General features: G+C 44.3%; 1 protein-coding gene across 1 annotated transcript; it reads right to left on the bottom strand.

Moving 5' to 3' along the window:
- Positions 1-9,490: 9,490 nt before the first annotated feature.
- LOC103627479 (SAUR11-auxin-responsive SAUR family member) lies at positions 9,491-10,886 on the bottom strand. The gene has a single exon (XM_008647776.3). The coding sequence runs from the start codon at positions 10,477-10,479 to the stop codon at positions 9,883-9,885; it is 597 nt and encodes a 198-aa protein (XP_008645998.1). The 5' UTR covers positions 10,480-10,886; the 3' UTR covers positions 9,491-9,882.
- Positions 10,887-11,328: the final 442 nt, after the last annotated feature.

Raw genomic sequence — 11,328 nt, 5'->3', positions numbered from 1 at the left:
GGAAGAAGAAGAGGACGGCATTGCTACGTACCGTCGGCGGCGGCGGGCGGTCTGCTTCACTCGAGCCAGATCTCCGGCGATCAAGAGCACGGCGGGCAGACGAGCAGCAAGACGGCGGGCGGCTAGGGTTTTCGCGGAGCGCGGAAGGCAAAGTTCAAAAAGCACCGACCCCCACCCGCAATCCGACAGGGCGCGGCGCTTCGGGAAACCCGCAATCCAACAGTACGCCGTCCATCAACGGTCACATAGAAAACCCCCGCGGAACCACTTCGAGCGAGGGCAGCGTCTCCGCCATCTAGCGACGTCTTCGGCACCAGGTGACTTTGTCGAACTGGTCCCTCGGAGGGCAAATGTTGGGGCGAAGGCAAAGCCGCCACCCTTCGCTCGTCGCCTTTCGCTGCAGTCGCTGGTCTGACAAAGACAAAACGGGCAGGGACACCCTTCGCTTCATTCAGCACCAGACGAAGGCCTGCGGTGACGTCTCCCCGCAGGACGGCCTCGTCCTGCTCTGAGGCCCACGTGTGATCTGGCCCATTGTAACGGGCACCGCGTGGCCGCCTTTGTGTTACGGGCCTAGTTTGTAAAGGCATTCTTGTAATTACAGCTTGTAACCCTGCTTTATGGGAATATTCTGGGGATAAACTAGGTGTCTGAGGGCACATGCGTCCTTAACACGAGGCGCTGGGCACTCAGATACCTATAAATACCCCCGCACAGTGCCCGTGAGAAGCTAGATTAACAGAGCTATTGTCCCCGAGCACGCAACCCTGTTGTCACCACTGTTCACTCTTGTTGGCTTCTTTGCTGCTGAGAGCAAGTTCCAACAACGACCTTTCAAAATCTCTACTATATTTAAGTGTGAGTTTTTTCGTGTGTCATGTGCTCCGGCGAGTGAATAAGTTTTCACTCACTTGACTCATGTCTGTTGGCGTTATATAAAGGAGAGATATTGTAAATATATACATATACAAATAATATAAAAATAAAAAATATAGTCATATTTGAATAAATATCTACTTTAAAAAAGATCTACTTATATAATATATATAGGGCATGTTTGGTTGCCTGGCCCAACCCACGACCAGGCCCGTTTCGTACAAGTTAACTGTGTTTGGTTGCCTGGCCCAACTCAAATTCCTGGCTGAGGCGAGCCAGATTTAATTTTGGGCCTGGCTCCGCAGGAACGCAGCATTCGAGCTTCGCTCCGCGGCCTGGCTCACTTGGCACTAGGGTTTGGAGACGCCTCTCCCGTCAGACGCTCCTCTCGTCACTCTCGCCACTCTCGCCACTCTCTCCTCCCGTCACTCTCGTCACTCTCGCCTCTCAGACGAAGCCGCCGACGCTAGGGTTTGGAGACGCCTCTCCCGTCTCTCCCGTCTCTCCCGTCACTCCCGTCACTCCTCAGACGCCTCTCTCAGACGCACCCGCCGACGCTAGGGTTTGGACTCTTCTGCCGCCATGCTCTCTCTCGCCTCTCCCTCTCTCTTCCGCCGACACTAGGATTTGGACGATTGATTTGTTTTTCCTGTGGCCTCGATCGACTCTCTTCTGCGAGCGAACACATTCCCCTGTCCTAGATCAGATCACCGCAGCAACAATCGCATCTTCATCTTCTCAGGTTTGTCCCCCATCGATCTGTTGTTCTTTAAACATTTTCTTGTATTTTTTGCTTCGATTATACTAATCCTTCGGTCTTGTTGCAAGGTCATCTCCCCCTGCACCTAGATCTGCTGCCTGACCTAGATTCGCTAGTACCTCATACACAGGCCAGTCTTTACCTCACACTCCTCTATTTCTTGATCTTCCTGTTGTTTGTAGAATGATTGTTTAGAATGATTGTTTACCTAGATCTGCACCTAGATCTGTTGCCTGGCCCAACTCGAATTCCTCTATTTGTTGGCCTGATTGTTTAGAATGATTGTTTACCTCAGATCTTGTTGGCCTGATTGTTTACCTCATACACCTCAGATCTGTTGTTTTTAGTTGCAAGGTCATCACAGACAGATTTTTTGCTTCGATTATTTCTTGATTCGCTAATACACCTCAGATCTGTTGTGTTTAGTTGCAAGCTTGTGTTAGCATGCAAAAAAAAGCTTGTGTTACCTCATACACCTCAGATTTGTTGGCCTGCTTGTTTGTGTTTACCTCATACACCTCAGATCTGATGCCACGCAAAACTAGATTTACTTGCCAGTAGCCTTCACATGCTTCTGTATGGTAGAACTAATCTAGTTTTACATGGATCATTTGATGCACCTCAGTAGCCGGATTCAATATATTAGAAATTACAATGTGCTCTTCACCTACTTCTGTATGGTAGACATTTAGACTAACATGTTGCAGTGTGCTCTATCTTGATTCATGAGCTGTTTGAATCCTCCTGTGTTCAGATGTTTAACTGTTCTAGCTATAATAAAATGCTTTAACATGTTTAGCTGTTTGAATCCTCCTGTGTTCTAGCTGTTTGAATCCTTCTGTTGTGTTTAGTTAAGTAAATGCTTAACTGAATTTTGCCATCTTTCAATATTAGTTGTGTGCTTAACTGAACTTTAACATGTTTTGCCATGTTTCTGCTTGTTTAATATAATGGATTATGCAATATTAGTTGTGTGCTTAACTGAACTTTAACATGTTTTGCCATGTTTCTGCTTGTTTAATATAATGGATTATGCAACTAGCATAATCTGTCTATTATATTAAGTAGCTTAACTGTGGATGATAATTAATAATTCTGAGACTTTGGTCTGTGATGATTTTATATTTAACTGTTGCCTTTACTTGCCTATGATGATATGTTTTATAATGATGATCAATCAAGGGAGTATGACTTGGTGCTTTGTTTTCCTTGCTCATTTTGTGAATTTTGCCTATGATGAAATATGTTTGACTGATGACCATTCATGGGAGTTTGACTTACTGCTTTGTTTTCCTTGCTCTTGGTTTTATTTTGGGTCAGGCAACCAAACATACTCTATCCTTTAATCTGATTTCTCCATCTGCCCTATGTTTTCCCATGTATGGTCAAATGAGGTGTTTATTCATACAAATCTGAGGCAATTTATTGTATTTACTCTCATGGGTTGATCAAGTGATTGTAATTGATAATAATTTCTGAGGCAATTTATGTGATCTATATAATAATTTCTGCGGAAAACTATACACTGACTGTTTATGGAGTTGTTGACTTCCCTGTTTATGTCCAACCAGTGATGATAACCAGTGACTGTTTATGGTGTTTACACTGACTGTTTATATTGAACACTGACTGTTGATCAAGGGGACACAGTCAGTTTCTGGTATAATTTCTGGTATAGTGATGTTTATGGAGCTTGGTTCTTCTGTTCAAAGTGCTTCTGTGCAAAGTGAACCTAGTTTCTGTGCAAAGTGCTTCTTCTGTTCATCTTTAAGGACCAAGTGTTCAGTTCATCTTGAAAGTCCTGAGCTTGGTTCTTATTTCTGTGCAAAGTGTGTTGGTTCCTGTTCTTATGTTCAGTTCCTGTTTGTTCTTACTGTTCAGTTGTGCAAAGTGGATTCTGACTGTTCAGTTGTGCTCTCCCAGTTTATTCTGTGCAAAGTGTGTGGTGTTCCTGTTTGTTCTGTGCAAAGTGTGTGGTGGTTCAGTTGTGCTCTCCCAGTTTCAGGAGGTGTTCTGTTCATCTTGAAGGACCAAGTGTTCTGTGTGTAATCTGTGCAATCTGTGATAATTTCTGTTGTAATTTTAGTTCAAATCTGTGTAATCTGTGCAATCTGTGATAATTTCTGTTGTAATCTGTGCAATCTGTGATAATTTCTGTTGTAATCTGTGCAATCTGTGATAATTTCTGTTGTAATCTGTGCAATCTGTGATAATTTCTGTGTGTAATCTGTGATTATATTTTTAGTTCAAATCTATTGTAATTTGTGCAATCTGTGATAATTTCTGTGTGTAATCTGTGATTATATTTTTAGTTCAAATCTATTGTAATTTGTGTAGTAGCGTTTAAAATTTTAAAATTTGGCGGGAGCTTCATTGTACAGAAGAAAACTGTCGACAACCCACCTAATTGAGCCAAGCTAAAAAAAAGGGAACCAAACAATGTATAATATGAGCCTGGTTTATTTGGACCAGGCAACCAAACAGTCTTTGTTGGCTCGGTACATCCGGGCTCTTCTGAGCCTGGTCCTCTTACTGGGCCAGGCTCAGGCTGGGCCAGACAACCAAACACATCCATAGAAGTCACATCCATGTATGGACAACTAACTAGTACCAGATAAGATGGGTAATCAGTGACTTCCCCAACTAACACAACCAGATCCTAACAAGAGAGAGAACCAAACGTACAAGCGAAACACTTAAACAAAATCATTGTCTTCAAGACTTCAACTTCAACCAAAATAAAAATCATGCACACACGCAAATCATCTAAACCAACAGGTTGTGGTTACATTGCGAAATTTTTATATCAAATATTTTGGCGTGTTAACAGATAAATTAGTAACTTAATAGTCTCTCTTTCTTTTTGTTTGTTTGATTGAGAGAATACAGATGATCAGAAAGCCCGCGAGCCCAGGAATGATTCTTGATAAGCCTAGTGGGCTGTATGGGTATGTTACCTACCGGGACACTTATATCTGGGCCGAACAGGCCTGGTGGTCATAGGCGAAGACTCTGGGCTGGGCTGTAGTTTTGTGCTTTACCTGCAAAAAAAAAGGCCTTCGTAATGGCTCTGGCTTTGATGTGGACTTGCAATTCCTCTCCTGCTATGGGCATGTAATAAGGAGAGGTCTTGAGGAATTTAGGATCAACCTCATACGTTACAGACTCGATACACCAGAACCACTCACTCTTCTCTTCTGCTTGTCATGGAAGGAGCAACCCGCAGAAACTACCACATCCATGAGCTCAGTTTGGTACAGCTTCAGCTTCTGTGAAGGAAGCAGTGGCCAGAATCACTTATAACAAATTGTACCAAATACCATGTTATTAACTACTGCGAGCCACTACAACAGGCAGGGGCGGATTCAGCACCCAGGATCAATTCTAATAGATAGAAGCAAAGCATGCAGAAGCAAGCAAGCAATGTATTTATATATACTAGGCGAAAGTAAATCGTAGTGTAATCTCGTCTAAGCTATCTCTAAATCCTGGGTTCGCCACTAACAACAGTGACACATCACAGGTTGGCCTGTTTGGTGGCGTTCACTGATCAATCTATACGTACGTTCGTTCGTTCTGCGAGGGGAAGTCCCGTTCAGTCGTTTCATAGCCTAAAATTTCCATGACCCGTACACCATACGTACCTTGAATGTTGTGTAGCCGACATACATATGTCGACAGATAACGCCAAGCAGCTTCGTTGCTGCGTCTGCATCGACGCCAATCTTTGAGTACTACTGTCCTCAATGTATATGTATGGCTTGCAGGTGTGAACAGGCTTGGCTCCACCAGTTCCTGAATAAATCAAAGGGAAATTAAGCGAAAAGGACGCTAAGCCTACTCCTTACTCCTTGTTCTGCACTGCAGCAAGTACTGCCACTAGAAATTTTCACGACGGAGCGCTCATCAGCCTCCTGTGACTGACTCCACTCGCTCTTCGCCGCACAACATACTGTTGACAGCTGCTTGTGATATTCTAGTCCTAGTTGATGGTGATATTCTGGCCAAAGGTTTAATAAAATTAATAGAGTATACGTACCAATAAAGTGTATTTTGTTTTTCGGAAGCCTACCTCGAAAGAACATTTGTTTGGGTTAAATTTGCTTAGACTGGAGCAATCTTGGGATGGATGACCAACCGGAAAGTTTTTCTGGATACGCACGAGTGAGAATAAAGTGCGCAGAAAAGACTCGTGTTGGTCTGTGATAATAAAATATTATCTTATAGGGCTTCCAGGAGTAAGTATCATCGGTCCAAGAGTGGACAGATGTTACACTGCTAGTATCAAGTACTCAAACGTCCCAGGACGTGTTCATTCACTCTCACGCAATATATCATCCTGTTTCTGTCACATTTCTATTTTTTTCCCACAAATATGTAAACAATCCGGATAAAAACAAAATACGATACCGGACAAAGCATGATTTTTTTCTCATCCATTTTCATCCCTACTTAAGATTCTTTGTGACACCAGGCTACAATTTTATTGGAACTTACCATACTACCCTTGGAATGGATCATCAGCGAGGGATGGTATTCAATACATTATGTTGCATGAAAACATCTACCGCAACATGCATGTTATTCTAGTCATCTGCGCTATCATAGAGCAACCCATCGCCCTCATCTCAATCCTTTACCATAGCCTCATTCATATAGCTAGGTAGGTTCACCTTCCTCCACCACATCTTTCTTTTACCCGAAGTAATCGATGTCCAATTGATCACCAATCTGAAATAAGAATGCATCCTCTTCGGCTTATTGCTGCTTTTTATGCAGTACTCTTATTTCACTAGATCGATAAGCTCACATTGTCTACTTGTGTACTTATTATCCTCACAACCCTCATGAATCTCCACAATCTGAGATAAGACGAGGTGAGAAACATTCTTTCTCTACTCCTCCAACTTTTTTAAACCCAATATGTGCTACCTTAGCGGCATGTTCACCATTGCTTTCTATCCATACATGGACAAGTACAATAAGTTAGCCACAGACATTAAAATAAAAATAGGATAAAAAATAATTATATAGTTCAACAATCCAGCAACAAGGTCTTTTATTACCTACATTTTAACTTTTTCTAACTCTATCTCTCCTCCTCTGCCTTTTCTTGGCAAACCACTCCCTTTTGTTCTTTTCAAGTGAAGTCAACCCCTTTCTAATGCTTGAGAATGTATCTTCTATTTGTGGAGCTTAACATAACTATTAACAAGATGTGATCCACACTTTAACTTATGTTGACTTCCTTATGCCTGAATGTAGTCTTAAATTCATCTTTACTCGAGAAACACTCTCATTTATATTTTCTAGTGCTTTATTACAAAATTAGTCATTAAATGCTATAAGATTAATTTGAAGTTTTTCTAAAAGGTATGACCAACCTAAACCCATCAACCATATGGTCGCATCAATGGCCTATTCTCCAATGGAACTAGACTATATTGGACTTCAACGCCGCATTTGCACAGTATTTGGGGGCTACAATATGCTCTTTATCTTTCTCCTTTTGCTTTGGCTCTAGCCAATGAGACTTAGATCCATAGATCTGCTCACTGAAATGACATTTCTAATATCCACACTGATAGATTATTAATTTCGGACAAGTAAATACAAGGTTTAAGAGGAACAAAGATGCACCTATACATTCTTGTTCACATCCAAACTCAAGCAAACACTGAAGTGCAAGAACAGTTGAAATCACCACAAATACACAAAGGAGAGTTCTCAAATTGTTTATTGGTAGCTTTGATGTTCTCTTTGTTTGTCATTGGCAAAACCTTGGAGGGAGGCGGAACCCAATGCTAGAAGTGCTCATGTGGCCAACATCTCCACCGGTCCTTGAAAAAAGGTATCTTTGTTCAAACTTATCAGAACCATCGATCCACTAAAAGAAGTAGCACCTCTTTTCATCCTAAACGAGCTAATACCACATTTTAACCAGTAATTTAATAACAAATATCAATAAATAATGAATAAAATATTTATAAGCAATTACTTACACAACAATTGTCACATATGTAGAAGCATCGTGTAACTGTGTCTGGATGCTTCGACTGATACGTGGGCTGGCTTACCATAGCCACGGTTAGCCACCGATAGCTTAGGATAAACAAGTGCATCCTTGTAAGAAGTGTCGAGATATAAACCTTTATGATAGCCATGTTTTTTTGCTACTTCTTCATATGCCACATGTACCCTATATATCAAAATAGAGGGTTATAACAAAACATGTCTCATTTCCTTAAATACCAATCTAAACATTTGATAGTAATGTAGATATAGAACCTATACTAAATAAGCGTAAACATCATAACTAATAAACTAAAACCTATAGATACTAACCAAATTTAACTTAAGCCTAAACATGGCAACTCAAATTTATAGCCAACCGACCAAAACATGGAGCAAACACAACTACATCTCCAAGTAAAAATCGAGGACAAATACTAAACCAAAGTTTCATAATGTATTCGATCTATCTAAAATCTTTTATATCTCGGCATAAATTTAATTTTTTAAAATCATAGTAAATAAAGCTAATATTTAAATCTATTGTGAAAACACAAAATGAGAGGGGCATTGCCTTACCCTTAGCCATCTGAAAGCTTAAGCGCGACCATCTACTTGCCCCGAAGACTGATATAGCCGGAGGAGGCTAGTGGCGTCGGTTGACGGCACTGGAATCGCTAAGCCAATCGGAAGAAAGAAGAAAGAGAAGTATCCATGCACAACTTTGTAGTCCCTGTCATGAGGCTGTTTTCTATATCCCACCTTCTATCGTACTCTCTGTTTCAAAAACTTTACTCGTAATAGTGCAGTTTACAGTAAAAAAAATCTCAACAGAAAACAGACATTTGGAACCCTTTGTGGATGGCAATGCTAGACCACTCTGCTCCGTTCATTCGGCATCTTTTTGCTGCAGGCGGTCCAAGCAGCACTGAGATTTTGACAAGGAAGAAACCCACATCCAGTGCTTTCATCTCCCACAGTACTACCCTAGCCGCGTATTTCCGTAAACCAGCCTTCACTGGTTGCGTAACGTGCGTGGCCACCGGGGAAACAGTGCGCGCGCAAGGAGTGCGTGGAGAAGTCGGCGTCGATGAAAACTTGCGAAATGGACACCAGCCAGCCGGCGTGCTTGATTGCATTGCATTGCATTGCATGCCCTCTTGGAGTTGTTCAATGCATGATACGCAAGCTGACAACTGCTGTGTAGAATATCGTCGCGGCCGGGGGCCATTTCATTCCCCATGTCCTAACGGCTCCCAGCATACTTATATATCATCTCCTTAAGATATTTCTGATGCTAAGTCCGTCCATCAATAGAAGTTGGAAGGAAACTTTTGGAGTGTTTGGTTTGAGGAATGATGTAGTCCATCATCTTCTCACTTCTCACTTTTTTTTGTTTGGTTTGTGGAATGGAGTAAGTTAATCCATCACCATCTCATTCCTCATAGTTAAGTGTTTAATACTAATATATGGAATAGGGTCATCCGACCAAATTTGAGGAATGGACCATGATGCACCACTTCATTTTGGATAGAGTGATTCATCAAACCAAACATCTCGTTTGTGTTTTAGCTGACAGAAGCATTACCAAAGCCGTTTGATCCCGATGTGCGCGTGCATGCATGTGTTCTGTTAGCATAGTGTATATAAAAATTACTTGGTTACCTCTTCCCCACGTGACTCTCATCAAAACACTATATAAACTGTTACCGTCTCATTCTATCCCTCATTGTACACCCAACCAAACACACCCTAAAATATATTATACTTCAACCTAATTAAGTACTATGTCAGAGCTGGATCGATGGGTTAGTTGCAAAGAGAATCAGAACACACCTGACGTACATATTAGATGCTCTCTAATAAATGGATATATATGATGATGGACTTTGCAAGTTGGGGGGGAATGGGAACATGTTTATGCTGACCCTAAATTAAAAAAAAAAGCCTTGTTCATCTCTCAAACAAACTACAACTATCCATCCTCCTCGCATCCCATGCACATGCTCAATCCACACAAGCAAACGGCGCAAGAGGGCAAAAAGGAAAAGTCAAACTAACGAGAAGGAGAGAGAAAAAAAAATATAGAAGGATCGTCAGTCCCCATGGCCCATGGGAATCGATCGGGATCCTCCTGAGTCCTGAGGGCCGGCTGACCGGCTGAGGCCCGCCTGATCCTGATGGGCATGCACGTGTGTATGTATGTACACCGGCCACCGGGTGGCCACGTGCTGCTACCACCAGACAGAAGGCACCTTCTTCCCGGCGCCGCCGCCTCCGCCTGCGGCGGCCACGGCGGCGGCGCGCTCGAACCGCGAGGCCGCGCACGGGATGGTGATCCCGCCGGGGTGCTGGAAGCCGAACTCCTCCTCGGCCTCGCGCAGCAGCTCCCCGAAGAGCGGGTGGTTGAAGTACACCACGGGGACCACGTAGCGCATCGACTCGCCCCCGCCGCCCACGTACACGGCCACCTGCCCCTTGGGCGTGGTGGCCTCCGCGGCGGCGTCCTCCAGCAGCCGGTCCTTCCGTCCTCCTTCCCCGCGCCGGCGCAGGAGCCTCACCCGCTGCGCCAGCGACCGCCCCCACGTGAGCATCCGCGGGGAGCCAGCAGAGACGTCGTGCTTCTGCTGCTGCTGCTGCATCATCTTGATGCTCACCACTGCATGCGCCGCCATGGGGGACGGGGATTTGTTGGTGCCTCCTCCTCGTTGGCACGGCTGCAGGCGGAGGTACCCGCGGCCGCGGCGGCGCCGGCGGCGGCAGAGCGCCCAGCGCCAGACGCTGAGCAGCTTCCGGCCGAGCCGGAACCCTCCGTGGCGCCTCGTCAGCATGCCGCCGAACGAGAGCGCACACGCGCAAAGGTCTCTCGCTGTGCTTGGATAAACCGTAAGGAGGCGTGGAAGCAAGCAGCGACGTCCTAGCTAGTGGCTGGTGGCAAGGGAGCGCGACAGCGCGGGTTGTCTTATAGGAGCTGTGGCTGCTGTGCGTGTGGGATCGAGGGGGTGGATTTCGATCGTTTTGGCCGAGATTCCAGCGCGGTTTTGGGTGGAACATGGCCGGGCAATCAGGCTCGCTTGAGTTGGACGGTGTGACACACGGTGCACCGTACTATGTGGGACGGCTCAACCTTGTTCGGTTGGCTAAGCTTTATCATTTTTTTTTCTCGTCGACAGGGCCCCGGGCATATGCATGGCTCTCTTTTTCTCTCGTCATATAGATAGTAGAAGTGGAAGAAATCAATGCTAACGTGGTCCAATGAACACCTGCCAAATTTCTCAGGCATGCTAAACAAACGTCGGATGTCCCCAAATATGAAGAGTCCACATATGGCTCGTCCATTTGGAACAATCTCCTAGTAGAATATACACGAAAAGACGTGCAACCTGTAGCTAGCTAAGAAACCAGGCGAGTTGCGAACCTGAATGAAATATATATTTCCCAATGGGTGAAATTCGTTGGTCCCATCGAAAATATTGAGATGGCGCAAGCGCAGGACGCGGATCCGGTCCCACTTGAGTTGAGTGGACTACTTGACTTTACGGCTTCCTGTTGAAACGTCCTTCCTGGAAGAACCGTACTACGTACGTTGTGAAGCTGCAAGGAAATGACGAAACGGACAAGAGGCGACCGACTTACTACCAGTCCCGGGGACGCAACCAGGGGACAAAGCTACAAAAGCG

Source organism: Zea mays, chromosome 5 (assembly GCF_902167145.1).
Source record: "Zea mays cultivar B73 chromosome 5, Zm-B73-REFERENCE-NAM-5.0, whole genome shotgun sequence".
Classification (NCBI taxonomy): domain Eukaryota; kingdom Viridiplantae; phylum Streptophyta; class Magnoliopsida; order Poales; family Poaceae; genus Zea; species Zea mays.
The sequence above is the reverse complement of the archived record's forward strand: the minus strand, read 5'-3'. Positions and strand labels throughout refer to the sequence as shown.